The sequence below is a fragment of the Pseudophryne corroboree genome, chromosome 1 (genome assembly GCF_028390025.1).
Source record: "Pseudophryne corroboree isolate aPseCor3 chromosome 1, aPseCor3.hap2, whole genome shotgun sequence".
Taxonomy (NCBI): Eukaryota; Metazoa; Chordata; class Amphibia; order Anura; family Myobatrachidae; genus Pseudophryne; species Pseudophryne corroboree.
In genome coordinates this window covers 628,721,029-628,736,452 of record NC_086444.1, presented here as the reverse complement: position 1 = coordinate 628,736,452, position 15,424 = coordinate 628,721,029, and the positions used below count along the sequence as shown (strand labels likewise).

At 43.5% G+C, this 15,424-nt stretch overlaps 1 protein-coding gene across 8 annotated transcripts in view; it reads right to left on the bottom strand.

The window, feature by feature from the left end:
• Positions 1-15,424, bottom strand: part of EPS15L1 (epidermal growth factor receptor pathway substrate 15 like 1) — a 411,806-nt gene that overhangs the window by 193,060 nt on the left and 203,322 nt on the right. For all 8 annotated transcript variants that reach the window (XM_063914522.1, XM_063914523.1, XM_063914524.1 and 5 more), the window contains one exon: positions 5,475-5,672. In XM_063914522.1, coding sequence (XP_063770592.1) covers positions 5,475-5,672 — 198 coding nt within the window. The remainder of the gene's footprint in view (positions 1-5,474; positions 5,673-15,424) is intronic.

The window sequence follows — 15,424 nt, the reverse complement described above, 5'->3', positions numbered from 1 at the left end:
ATATATACAGTGCCCAACTGTATATATGCTCTTTTATGCCAAGAGGTACTCAATTGCTGCCCAGGGCGCCCCCCCCCTGCGCCCTGCACCCTACAGTGACCGGAGTGTGCGGGTTTAATGTGGGAGCAATGGCGCACAGCTGCAGTGCTGTGCGCTACCTCATATGAAGACAGGAGTCTTCTGCCGCCGATTTTGAAGTCTTCTTGCTTCTCCCGCCGGCTTCTGTCTTCTGGCTCTGCGAGGGGGACGGCGGCGCGGCTCCGGGATCGGACGACCAAGGGTGCGTTCCTGTGTTCGATCCCTCTGGAGCTAATGGTGTCCAGTAACCTAAGAAGCATGACCTATCCGCAGTTAGTAGGTCTGCTTCTCTCCCCTCAGTCCCACGTAGCAGAGAGTCTGTTGCCAGCAGATCTCTCTGAAAATAAAAAATCCTAATAAAATACTTTCTTATTAGCAAGCTCAGGAGAGCTCACTAAAGTGCACCCAGCTCTGTCCGTGCACAGATTCTAACTGAGGTCTGGAGGAGGGACATAGAGGGAGGAGCCAGTGCACACCAGTATTCCTAATTCTTTCTTAAAGTGCCCTGTCTCCTGCGGAGCCCGTCTATTCCCCATGGTCCTTACGTAGTCCCCAGCATCCACTAGGACGTTAGAGAAATTGTTATATTTTTTCACTTCTGCAAGTGTTGTAGCTTGCACCTTACATTTTATTTCAATCACGGTGTTGTGCGGTTGCTATGGTAACCGCTTGTGCCTCCTTTCCCAGCCCTCCTCCCGTTGCCGGTCACGTGGGAGCGTCACTTCCGGTGACGTATACGGAACCAGGAAGTGCCACGCTTGACTCCGGGACGGCGTCCGGTGAGGAGGCGGCAAATGGAGGCCTGTGAAAGTATAAATGTTTGTTTTATGCACTGTACACTTTATCCTGATGATGGGGATACGGTCCCCGAAACGTTGATGTGTGTTCACTAAAAGTTGTTTCACCATTACCCAATCTTGGAGTGCCGCCTCGTTTTTGCTGTGTATGATATTAGATAGATATAGACCTGAGGAAAATGACTGAATAAATGTCATTGAAACGTTGTATACTACCTGCCTAAAAGCGCTATTGTTTGAGACACCAGGAGTGCCACGTTTTTTGTATCTATATCTATCTCTTATATATATATATATATATATATATATATATATATAGGCAGATTCACCATGCTATCCATTTAAACTGGAACACTAATGAATTACACAGGGTCTGTGGCTGACTGCAAGCCTGTGTTTTACCTGGTTTAAATCACCCACAGTTTAGAGGAATATTATGGAAAGCATATATACACATACACACACACACACACACACACACACACACACACACACACAAACAAACATGTATGTACAGTACTGTGCAAACGTTTTAGGCTTGTATGGGGAAAAAAGCCGCAAACCAAGAATGCTTTCAAAAATAGGGGTGTTAATAGTTTATTTTTTATCAATTAACAAAATGCAAAGTGAATGAACAGAAGAGAAATCTGAATCAAATCAATATTTGGTGTGACCACACTTTGCCTTCAAAACAGCATCAATTCTTCTAGGTAGACTTGCACACAGTTTTGAATGGATTTGGCAGGGGAGTTATTCCAAACATCTTGGAGAACTAACCACAGATCTTCTGTGGATGTAGGCTTGCTCAAATCTTTGAGGCTCGGTGGATGATTGCTCGTTGCATGCAAGATGGTACTGTGCTCGGGTTCTTTTCTGTAAAGAGTGGTGCTCAACCTAGTGCCATCCTGGAAAACTGTCACATCAAGAAAATTAATGGACTCCAAACTGGAGTGTTCCATGAAGTGCACAGTTGAGTCCAATCTATTGAGCTCATCCAACATCAAAATAAAGTCTCCTTCAGTGCTATCCCACAACAAAAAAATTGTCATCTATAAAACGCTTGTAATAGATAATCTTTGTGCCATAAGTAGGTAAGATATTGGTGGACTCGTAGTCATACAGTACAGAAAAATACCAGCGTAAGCAGGGAAAACATTAGAGCCCATTGCAGTACCTGAGCGTTAGATATAGTACTCCCCCTGGTACATAAAATGATTATTCACCAGGTGGAATGCAGAAGTATGTTTGCTGGTGACCTTTTTGCTACTAGGTGGGTATTTAAGGAGCCAGGTGGGCCTTGCTGCTGGACTACTGTGGGATGTGCATTGCGAATATGCTGTGCTGTAGTGACTCATGATAAAGGTCTCGTTGGGACTGAAAACGTTAAGCTGAGTATGGCTTATAGGAATAAAAATTGCTGCTTTCTTCACTTGAAAGTCTGGAGAGTACCCCCTCTTTATGTTTTTCTACATTTGGATATTTGGAGTAGCACTCAGAGACTATTATAGAAGTCAGCGTATTATAACTTAATCAAAGTAAGCCAATGTTTTTGGGTTTGCACACCCCTATCTGAAGGGCTTGACAAGTTTTTCAAAAATCTAGGTGCCAGGATGAAAGAGCAGGAGCCAGACTACCCCCTGCAACCCCCAGATATAAAACCTGAACCCCCACCATCTTCCTGAATCCCTCTTAAGCTCATGTGTGCAGATGAGACAGTGATTGGTGTTTCATGTATTTTTCTACCAAACTCTTTCTAGCCATGTGGTAGAGACATAGGTTACTGTGATAGTAGGAATTGGGTTGTACCAGAAAACACATCCTGATTATAGCACTATGTTACATTTTATATACGTATACATACATACATATACACACACATGCTCTAACACCATTAAAAGCCATTTTGACATTATTAGTACTTCCTGAATTATACATACAGACCACAAACATTACTTTAAATGAAAACAACAGGGGTAAGCTTACAGTAAAAAGTGGCACTCTAAAAATGGGTTTAATTTTAACAAAAATAGAATGAGGCAGATGAAAACCAGACAAACCACATCCTTAAAGAAGTACAGTCGTTGAAAGATTAGAAACAGCCACTCCTTGTATACAGACTGAAATAAAAGCTTATCTGCATGTGTTACACTGGAAAGACATTGTTACCTAGACATGCCCTGAATTTTGCATTATATTGATATATCATTTAATTTCTGGGCCTTATCAGCTGAAATAAATAAGAGTATACAACAAACATATGTTTTATTTCATTTCTCAGTAACACATACTAATACATTATCAATAGGCACTGACATTTGTTTCCACAATAAAATTAAAATGAGCTCCAAAACAAAAGAATTAATATTATTGGCTGTTTCTAGAAATAATTGCATAATGGGACACCCTCATTATCAGTGCAGATGTGTCCTGTTATACTGTGGCATTAGTCGTGCCAAATAGCCCCTATCCATGCGCCAGATCCCCATAATGGGCCTCTTATTTACACAAATAAAACTACTGGAAGCTGTATTGATAGTGTATCAGACCACTGGATTTGCAACATTTGAACCTCTGTGTGCCTTCAGAGTCTGAATTTACATGAAAACAGCTTAGATGCAGCACCAAGTTCTGTTGTGCTTAAACTGTAACTTTGTACAGTATGTAAAAACAATTCTTGTGCGGTTAATGTCACAGCCAAGGGTCTCTAGCAGATTTTAGCCGCATCTGCGATGTGTATGAGAAAAAAAAAAGATTTATGGTAAAACTTATCTTCATTAACCCGGGAGACAAATGGAGGCTGTTTCTAGAGTATCCCCCTGGAGGAAGGTACGCACATCTTTGTGGAACAAGGCCAAGACCTGGACCTTCAGAGAATCCAGACAAAGTCCCATGGCTAGGCCTGCATGTAAGAAAGTTAACAGCCTAGGGATCCTAAGAACTTTAGGATCGTAGTTACGATGAGCACACCACTGAAAGTAGGCGTGCCAGATACGGTAATAGATGCGAGCTGAGGCTGATTTCCGAGCCTGAAGCATCGTTTGAGCCAACACACTGGAAAAAGCCTCCTTCCCTTAGGAGAGATGTGTCAAGAGTCATGCCATCAAAGAAAAGCGAGGCAGGTCTGGATGTCGGTAGGGCCCCTGAGAGAGCAGGTCTGGACGGAGAGGGAAGGGCGCGTCTATGGAGACACATTGCAGATCAATTAACCAATTGCGTCTGGGCCATGCTGGTGCCACGAGGATGAGCGCGCCAAAGCTTGCGTCCAGATCTCTTGTCCTGGCCCCATAAAATGGAACCTTGTGGTTGTGTCTGGAGGCCAGGAGATCCACATCTGGAAGGCCCCATTTGTGTACCAGAAGCTGAAAGATGTCTGGGTGCAGACACCATTCTCTGGCGTGAGCATCCTGTCGACTGAGAAAGTCTGCTTCCCAGTTGTGGACTCCCAGAATGAATATTGCGGATAGCTGGAAAATGGAGTTCTGCCCAAGCGAGAACCCGAATTACTTCCTGCATCGCTGCCGCACTGCAATTGCCTCCCTATCAATTTATATAAGCCCCTGCTGTGGTGTTGTCTGACTGGATTTGTACGAGAGAACACTGTAGAAGGTCCCGAGTCATTTGAAGGGCCCGGTTAACTGCTCGAAGTTCTAGAACATTGGCCGGGAGATCCCTTTTTGACAGAGACCAGCGGCCCTGAAAGGAGTGACTGCCTGTGACAGCTCCCCACCCCTGGAGGCTGGCATTCGTGGTGAGAAGTGTCCATTGTGGAATCCAGAATGGCCGACCCTTGTCCAGGTTGGATGTGTGTAGCCACCATGAGGGATGTCTGATCATTCTGCGGCAGTATCACTGTCTGAGATTTGATCTGCTAGGGTAGACCATTCCATGAAAATTGTATTTAAAAAACAACTAAACAAATTAAGTGTCTTTCCACATGGATCGTCTTTCTACTTACGTTCATGCGCCTGGGCAGAAGTGGGAGTAGGCTCTATCTGTAGAAACTCATCCCCAAACACACCTGAAGAGGTACATGCATTCCTCTAATGTAGTGAAGTGGATAATATATTATTTTGTGATTTTTAAATACAATTTTTATGTATCATTCAAAAATGAAAGCTCTTATAGCAAGTGATCCCATCATGATCCCAAAATAAAACATTGGGGATTTATTAACAACAGTATAAACAATTTCTGAGATTTTTTTTTCAAAAACTTTTTTTTTTTAAATTGGCTTTTTGAGAATATCAAAATTTTGATTTTGAATTTTTTTTTATTTTTATTGGATCCTACTGCTGTGTTATATATCATATGAAAGGCCATAAAAGAGGCTCAAAATGTGACCAAGTCCTACTGTCTAGCTAAATTAGGTGAGCTGCAAATCCAACTTAAGTAAATGTTAATAGCACATCTTTGCTTTAAAGGCATATAACTTCAAATCCAGTGTGCATACAGTACCAGCCTAAAATGTGGGTCTTTTCTTTACACCCATGGCAGCATTTATTATACCAAATTTAATTACGATCTGAAACAGTCAGTCTAATGCCTGTGTTGATTTGGTGTGGAATAACCCCAGTAGCTTTGTCGAAAGTAAGATTTTACCTGATTGATTTCTTCCTGTGTGGATTTCAAAGACTTTATAATGGTCTCCAGTTGAACCTTTCCTGCCTGAATGCTTTGTTCCAGCTGAGTTTCCTCTTGTTGCAATCGGTTTAGCTCTGATTTTGCCCTATTAAGTTCTTCCTCCTGCGCCTGTACATCTGACTCCTGTGACTGAATCTGTACCTTTAGGGAAGAAATCTACAAGGAGTAGAAAGAATTGTTTTTGTTTTTTTAGTTAATTGACAAGAATATAGACACTATTTAGAATTAAAATACATTCTTAAATGACAAAGTGACATAATCAAAGCAAATTAGGCTGACATTTTAGTTTACATAAAATAAAGTCTGTGTAGCATCTTGCTATTGGACCACACAAGGATCAGCTAATGAACATTACTTACGCATTTAAAATTCTTGCATGAAAATCACTTTTTGCAGTTAGGTAATATTAAACAACAGCTTTTGTTAACCTCATGGAAATGCATGTTTATTTTGGTGTGGTTTTCATACATCAAGTAGGATTACATTTCAGTGAAAGAATGTGATATCGCACAGCAATGGGTGAAAAATAAAATTTGCTGCATACTAAAATGTGAACAAGAAATCACATTATAGAAGCCTGATGATTACCATATAATGACACCAATGTGTTCTAGTTTTAATACAAAAATTATATTCAGTATGAATAAAAATAAGCACTTTATTTACACAAAACCATCTACTTCTCTATCAGATTTGTAGCACCACTTGCAGGTGACAGCCCCATAGTTCAAACATCTATAATATAACTACCTTAAATATCAGTCTAGTGCAGGATTGGCTGGTTGAAACCACATTGGTTTAAAACCACACTTTTTATTATTATTATTATTATTATTATTATTATTCTGTGACTACCATAATTCCTTAATAGAAAAAAAAAGAAAAAAAGTCTACTATACTAGAAAATAAATAAATAAATTGTTTTTATCCAAAATGTTTTATGCCAGTGGCATGCCCAGTGCTAATGCTTAACAACGCTTTTGTGTGTTTGGGGTATATGCAATTGCAGTCGAATTCCCGAAAATGTCGAAAAACGGGACATTTTTCGCCCAAAAAAAAATTTGACAATGCAATACAGTACTTTTCGCAAAAAAAACGTCCATTCCAAATTCGACTTTTTGAAATTCGACATTTGTCAAATTCGACATTTCTGCAATGGTACAAATGCGGCATTTCGACAAAAGTATATTCAATTGAAGATTGTAAATTCGACAACAGTGCTTTTAGACAGTAAATTCGTCATTTTCAATCCACCACACTTTGCTGGCGGAATCTAATAAAAAAATTTAAAAACATGGGTTTTTTTGTGGGTTTTTTTTTTTTTTGGTAATAGCATATCTATTTATATTAGAAGGGATTAGGTACTTGGTTTGTCTATTTAGGAGGCACAAGTATTATTTATATATTTTTAAAAATATTTTTTTTAATTTTTATTTTTTTTAATGGAATGGTGTAAAAATCAGGAAAAAAAAATGTGTGGGGTCCCCCCCGGACGTCGACATTGGAGACGAGGCCAGAGTCGGCGTGTCAACATAGGTAAGTATGTGTGTCGGCATGTATGTAATAAAGTTATACTTTCACGGTGTCTCCGTGTCCTGTTTTTATTTGGGTATTTTTTTTGCAGTAGAACTACAGGTACCAGCGCCCCCCCCCCCCCCCCCCCCCCCCGCATGCTGGTAGGCTTGCTGGGACTTGTAGTTCTTCTGCAAAAAACAAAATTTTTACACATGGCTATCAGCCCCCCATCCGCAGCCCTTGGATGGGGGTGGGACAGCCTCGGGCTTCACCCCTGGCCCTTGGGTGGCTGGGGGGACGGGACCCCTTGATTGAAGGGGTCCCCACTTCTCCAGGGTGCCCCGGCCACGGGTGACTAGTTGGGTATTTAATGCCACGGCCGCAGGGCGCTGTATAAAAAGTGACCCCCGGCTGTGGCATTATCTGTCAAGCTAGTGGAGCTTGGTGCTGGTCCAAAAAATACGGGGGACCCCTACTCTTTTTGTCCCCCGTATTTTTTGCACCAGGACCAGGCGCAGAGCCCGGTGCTGGTTGTTAAAATACGGGGGATCCCCTGTCATTTTTTTCCCCGTATTTTGGCAACCAGGACCGGCTCAAAGAGCCCGAGGCTGGTTATGCTTAGGAGGGGGGACCCCACGCAATTTATTTTCGGATTTTTTTTTACAGTTTTTTCACGTTTTTTTAACATTTTTAAAAATCTAATCAAAATCCGTCAAATCGGCCGTTTTTCGACAGCGGGACTGTCAAATTCGTTTTTTATTGAATATGTCGAATTCCGGCACCCACCTGCCGGAATTCGACGGTCGAATTGTGTCGAATTTAAAAACGGGCGAAAAAGTGCCGCAATTCGCCCGGAATTGAAAAGTGCTTTACATTACATATATATATATATATATATATATATATATATATATATATATATATATATATATATATATATATATATATAAAAAAAAACTTCTTTTTTTTTTTAACCCTAGTCTAGTGGTTGCTCAGTAGGGCAGATGGGAGGCCAGTGGCAGCTAGGGACAGAGAGAGCGAGAGACAGATGGAAATACAGTAGGAGGAGGTAGATGGAAAGGGACCAACAACACTTGGCAAAAAGCCCCACAACCCAGTAAATGACGGGTTCATAATACTAGTTAAAATTAGTCATGCACCACACATATTGGTATTGCATTTTACAGTACACTTAAATCTAAGGCAATTATTTATAGGATTATTTAAATGTATTACAGGTTGAGTATCCCTTATCCAAAATGCTTGGGACCAGAGGTATTTTGGATAACGGATTTTTCCGTATTTTGGAATAATTAGATACCATAATGAGATATCATGGGGATGGGACCTAAATCTAAGCACAGAATGCATTTATGTTTCATATACACCTTATACACACAGCCTGAAGGTAATTTTTGCCAATATTTTTTATAACTTTGTGTATTAAACAAAGTTTGTGTACACTGAGCCATCAAAAAACAAAGATTTCACTATCTCACTCTCACTCAAAAAAGTCCGTATTTCGGAATATTCCGTATTTCGGAATATATGGATATGGGATACTCAACCTGTATTATTTTAAAGAGAACTTATCATTCAGTACAGCACTTTATTTATATCCTGTTTATTACATACTGCCCCAACATTTGTGCAAATAAGACACCACTCTCCTGGGCATCCTTAAACCTGGTGTTCCTCAATACACTCAAGCCTTAAATATTGTGGCGCACACTAAGCAAATAACCTGAAGTGACTTAAATATTTCCTATGTTCACTCCTGGGCTCCGTTTACTATTATAATCTTTTATTTACAAAGTGCCGCAAAGTATCTGCCGTGCCATAAAGGAGTGGGTAAATGTCAAAACCATTACAAAATATTAACAGAGCATAAATATAATACACAACCGTTAGACATAAGAGACGAAAAAATACATTACTAAATAACCACAGACTGAATAACCAGGGCAAGGTAACTTCGTTGTAGTGTAAAGGACCATGCAGGAGTGAATTACAGGGAGGGAATCAGTAATTTCCTTACTCATGTAAAATTGTAATTAAAAATATAGTGCGAGCAAGAAATGTCAGGAGGAGATTACACATTGGCAGCATATATAGTACTACGAGAAACCTACCTAAAAGGGAAGAGGGTCTTGTCATTGAAAGCTTACAGTACATATAAAGAGGATGGGGTTAATCATTGGAGGGTGAACTGGGGAAAATAGATGATGGAGGGCTTAACTAGAGGTAAGCTTTAATTAAAAAAATAGGATTTTAATTACCTACCGGTAAATCCTTTTCTAGTAGTCTGTAGAGGATACTGGGGTCCACATTAGTACCATGGGGTATAGATGGGTCGAGCCTTGGGCACTTTAAGAAATCAATAGTGTGCACTGGCTCCTCCCTCTATGCCCCTACTACCAGACTCAAGGGCAGATGTTTTAACCTGAAGAAGGCATAAGGAAGTGATAAACCAGTGATAAATGCAAGGTGATAAACACACCAGCCAATCAACTCCTAACTGATAATTTGCATATTGAAGCTGATTGGCTGGTGCATTTATCACCTTTCATTTATCACTTCCTTATGCCCTCTCCAGGTTAATACATCTGCCCCTCAGTCTAGAAACTGTGCCCGAGGAGATTTCCTGAGGAAGGATGTAATAGAACAGTGGTGATATTTGAACCAGCACACACAAAGAGGAAAGCCATGCTAACCAAACTGAACAGGAACAGCAACAGCTGAACCAACAATATTACTTAACGAAGTAACAGAGCAGGAAACACGAAGCACTGGGCGGGCGCCCAGTATCCTCTACGGACTACGAGAAAAGGATTTACCGGTAGGTAATTAAAATCCTATATTCTCTTACGTCCTAGAGGATACTGGGGTCCACATTAGTACCATGGAGATGTACCGAAGCTCCCAAACCAAGTGGGAGAGTGCTGAGGTTCCTGCAGAACTGATTGACCAAACTGAAGGTCCTCAGAGTCCAAAGTAACAAACTTGTAGAACTTGGCAAACGTGTTCGAACCCGACCAAGTAGCTGCTCGACAGAGCTGTAAAGCCGAGACACCCCAGGAAGCCGCACAGGAAGAACCCACCGACCTAGTGGAATGGGCCTGTACTTTAGAAACCGGCAATCCTGCCGTAGAATAAGCATGCTGGATAGTAAGTCTGATCCAGCGAGCAAAAGACTGCTTCGAAGTAGGACACCCAATTTTCTTGGGATCATAGATAACAAACAGCTAGTAAGATTTTCTGTGACGAGCTGTCCTCATCACGTAGATCTTCAAAGCCCTCACAACATCCAGGGACTTTGAGGCAGCAGAGGTGTCAGTAAGCTCCGGAACCACAATAGGTTGGTTGATATGAAACGTAGACACCACCTTAGGAAGAAACTGCTGACAAGTTCTGAGTTCAGCTCTATCCTCATGAAAAATCAAATAGGGGCTTTTGTGAGACAACACCCCCAGTTCGGACACACGCCTTGCGGAAGTCAAGGCCAATAGTGTAACAGTCTTCCATTTAAGAAACTTAACATCAACCTCCTGTAAAGGTTTAAACCAGTCCAATTGCAGAAACTGCAACACCACGTTAAGATCCCAAGGTGCCGTGGGAGGCACAAAGAGCGGTTGGATGTGCAGAACACCCTTCAAGAACGTCTGAACCTCAGGGAGGGAAGCCAGTTGTTTCTGGAAGAAAATGGACAAGGCCGAAAACTGGACTTTCAAGGAGCCCAAACATAGGCCCACATCCACACCTGATTGTAGAAAGAGAAAACGTCCCAGTTGAAATTCCATTGCAGGAAATTTCCTGTTTTCACACCACGAGACATATTTTTTCAAAATACGGTGGTAATGTTTACACGTTAACCGCTACCTAGCTTGGATCAGGGTTGGAATAACCTTGTTCGGAATGCCTTTCCAGGCTAAAATCTGACGCTCAACTTCCATGCCATCAAACGTAGCCGCGTAAAGTCTTGATAGACAAACGGCCCCTGTTGCAGAAGATCTTCTCGTAGAGGCAGAGGCCACGAGTCCTCCGGGAGCAACTCCAGTAGATCCGCGTACCAGACCCTTCTCGGTCTGCTTGAACCTTTTCCCTGTTTATTCTTTTGAGAATTCTTGGGATCAGAGGAAGAGGTGGGAACACGTAAATCATTTGGTAGACACATGGAGTCACCAGAGCATCCACCGCCACTGCTTGTGGGTCCCTCGACCCGGAGCAATAGCGTTTTAGCTTTTTGTTGAGACGAGAGGCCATCATGTCTATCTGTGGAATGCCCCACCGACTTGTTAAGGACTCAAACAGCTGTGGGTGAAGGCCCCACTCTCCTGGGTGGAGGTCATGCCTGCTGAGGAAGTCCGCTTCCCAGTTGTCTAGTCCCGGAATGAAGATTGCCGACAGCACCACCGCGTGTCTTTCTGCCCAGAGGAGAATTTTTGTTACCTCTGACATTGCAGCCCTGTTCTTCATTCCGCCCTGTCGGTTCATGTACGTTGCTGCCGTCACATTGTCCGACTGAACCGGAATGGCTTGATCTTGAAGAAGATGCGAAGCTAGAAGAAAGAATGTTGATCGGAAGAATGGCTTCCTGACTTGATCATTTTCCTTGGAACTGTTTCCCTTGGGTGACTGCTCCCCAACCTCTGAGGCTTGCGTCCGCGGTTAGCCGAATCCAATTTTGAAACCTGAACCGTCGACCCTCGGTCAGGTGAGAAGTCTGGAGCCACCACAGAAGAGAAATCCTGGCTTTTGGCGACAGACGTATCCTCTGGTGCATGTAAAGATGCAATCCGGACCATTTGTCCAACAGATCCAGCAGCAATGGCCTTGCATGAAACCTTCCATACTGCAGAGCCTCGTAAGAGGCTACCATCTTCCCCAGAAGGCGAATGCACAGATGCACCGATATCCGGGTTGGTATTAGGACATACCGCACCACTGACTGGATTACCAATGCCTTTTCCACCGGAAGGAACACCCTTTGTTCCTCCGTATCTAGAATCATTCCTAGGAATGGAAGCCTCCATGTTGGTTCCAGGTGAGATTTTGGCAGGTTCAGAATCCACCCGTGAGCCTGGAGAAGTCGGGTTGAAAGGGCAATGCTGTCCAATAACCTCTCCCTGAAAGGTGCTTTATCAGCAGGTCGTCCAGGTATGGTATTACGTTCACTCCCTGCTTGCAGAGGAGAAACATCATCTCTGCCATTACCTTGGTGAATACCCTCGGTGCCGTGGAGGGGCCAAATGGAAGGGCCTGAAACTGGTAGTGACAGTCCTGCAGTTCAAACCTTAGATACGCCTGATGAGGAGGCCAAATTGGAATGTGAAGGTACGCATCCTTGATGTCCAGAGACACCAGGAATTCCCCCTCCTCCAGACCTGAGATCACCGCTCTCAGGGACTCCATCTAGAATTTGAAGACCCTTAAATACGGGTTCAGAGATTTGAGGTTGAGATTGGGCCTCACCGAACCGTCCGGTTTCAGAACCACAAACAGGTTGGAGTAATAACACTTGTTTTGTAGTTGAAGTGGAATTGGGACAATGACCTGAGTCTGAACCAGTTTTTGAATTGCTGCCTGTAAAGTCACACTTGCTTCCAGAGAAGCTGGTAAGCCTGATTTGAAGAATCTGTGAGGTGGGCGTTCCTGAAACTCAAGTCTGTATCCCTGGGCGATAAGATCTATGACCCAGGGATCCTGGCAAGATGTTGCCCAAACGTGACTGAATCAACGTAACCAAGCTCCCACCTGCCTGTCTTCTAGGCATTGTGGACCACCGTCACGCTGAAGGCTTTGAGGAAGCAGATCTGGGGTTCTGTTCCTGAGAACCTGCAACTGACTGTTTTCTGGGTTTACCTTTACTACCTTTGAAGGCTGTAGAAGAACCCTTGGATCTGCCTTTGAATTTCACTGTCCAAAAGGACTGCAGAGTCGGAGCAGGGAAGGTTTTTCTAGCTGGGGGTGCTGCGGAAGGAAGGTACGTAGACTTACCCGCTGTAGCCTTGGATATCAACTTATCCAGTTCATCTCCAAACAGGACTTCACCTGTGAAAGGTAGCTTTTCCACTCCTTTCCTGGAGTCTGCATCCACCGTCCACTGGCGCAGCCACAAGCCCCTGTGTGCTGAAACTGCCATGGCAGTGGTGCATGCGTTGAGCAAACCAATTTCCTTTAAGGCCTCGACCATAAAGGTAGCAGAGTCCTGAATATGCTGCCTGAGTAAAACAATCCCCCCGCGGGGTAAGGTATCCAATCCATCAATTAAGTTACCTGACCACTGTGCAATGGCTTTAGTGATCCATGCGCAAGCAATAGCGGGTCTCTGGGCCACCCCAGCAGCAGTGTACAGTGATTTGAGAGTGTTCTCAATCTTGCGGTCAGCAGTGTCCTTTAAGGATGCTGCCCCAGGAACAGGGAAGACTATCTTACCCGACGGCCTAGATACAGATGCGTCTACCATTAGCGGGTTTTCCCATTTCTTTCTATCATCCAGAGGAAAGGGAAAGGATGTAATTAATCTTTTAGGAATCTGAATTTTTTTGTCAGGATTAGCCCAAGTTTGTTCAAACAAAGTATTTAATTCCTTAGATGCCGGAAAGGTAGGTGAGGATTTCTTTTTTATATTAAAATAACATTCCTCATCAACCTCAGCCGTCTTACCAGGAATATGCAGGACATTTCTGACAGCTTCAATCATGGCCTGTATGCCCTGTGACAGGACGGCATTCCCCCCACTCGCTTCTACTCCACCCTCCTCTGGATCTGACGTATCGTCATCAGTATCACCCTGCATGAGTTGGGCCAGAGAACGCTTTTGCGGGCAAATGGTGGGGGTCCGAGACGATGGTATGGGGACTGAATCTTTATTTATTAGGTCACCCATAGTCTGCCTTAAAATTTGCGTGTCTTTCTCATTCTGGGATAATTTTGTAGAAGTATTAGATAACATCCCTTTAATGAAAGCTAACCATGGGGATTCTGCCCCCACTATCCTGAGAATGGACACCATCCTGAGTACAGGGTAGAGAGTCCCCAGGAAAGGAAAGACACTCCGCTGTGTATGACATGCAGTCCCTGGACATGGTTTTGAAGGGACACCCACACACACACACAATGGGAACACAGATTATCTTTACAGAGTCTTAGGGAGACACAGAAGTCAGAGCCAGCCACACAGCACCCATTTAGCCAAAGCAAAATTTTTAGCCGGGTCGCGATATAAGCACCGTAATAGGGCTTAGTATACTATCACTGCTCCCCCCCTCACTAAAACCCCCTGGTACCGCTGAGGAGACGAGGAGTCCTTGAGGAGGAGCTGCGCTTCCCTTTATATGCTGCTTGTACAATCTGCAGAGGGAAAATGGCGCTGGTGAGCTGATAGATCCGCTCAGAAAGAATACTCGCCCCCTTACTGGTGTACGGCTTCCCGCACTGTATTGAAACTGACCTGAGTTAATTTTTGTGAAAAACAGCGGGTTTAAACCCCTCTTATGTCTGTTCTCAGTGTAGGTAACAGTGGTGGCTCAGTGCACCCCTCAGCAGCGGGACACCTATATGAAAATGTCCTTCTGAGCCCCTGGAGCGCAGCCTGTACTCAGAGCTGCGCTCCTACCCTTGTGCCACCATTCGTGCCGGTGGCCCGCTAACCTGGGCGCCAGCGCTGTACTCAACACTCTTCAGTCTTCTGGCTCTGTTAGGGGATGGCGGCGTGCTGCGGGAGGGTACGCTGCGCTGTGGCTCACGAATGGCTCCCTCAGGAGCTCAGTGTCCTGTCAGCAGAGAAACGGGACCATTAACTCTTTAGGAAGTTGGGCTGTTCTTCCCCCTAAGTCCCACGAAGCAGTCAGGCTGTTGCCAAACAGCCCTGATTGAAAATAATAAATAGAAAAATAAAATGTAGAAAACTCTTCAGGAGCTCTCCAAAGCGTGACTGGCTCCTCCGGGCACATTTTGTAAACTGAGTCTGGTAGGAGGGACATAGAGGGAGGAGCTAGAGCACACTATTGATTTCTTAAAGTGCCCAAGGCTCCTAGAGGACCTGTCTATACCCCATGGTACTAATGTGGACCCCAGTATCCTCTAGGACGTAAAAGAAAGTAGGCTTTTAGAGTGTATTCAAAGGTGGAGAATGGAGTACAGAAGCTGACTAGATGAGGGAGTTACATCAAATGGAGAATTACAGTGGAGAGTCTGACTAGTTGAGAATGAGAAAAAGATACCAAGGTAAAGGTGGTTAACAGCATGAAATGGAGCAGAGAGGGCAGGGGTTTGCATATGGATGAGCTTAGAGATGTAGGGGGTATGAGGAATATTTAGAGTTTTATATACAAGGGAGAGTATTTGAACTGGATTCTGAGGTGGGATTGAGAACCAGAGAAGCTGAGGAA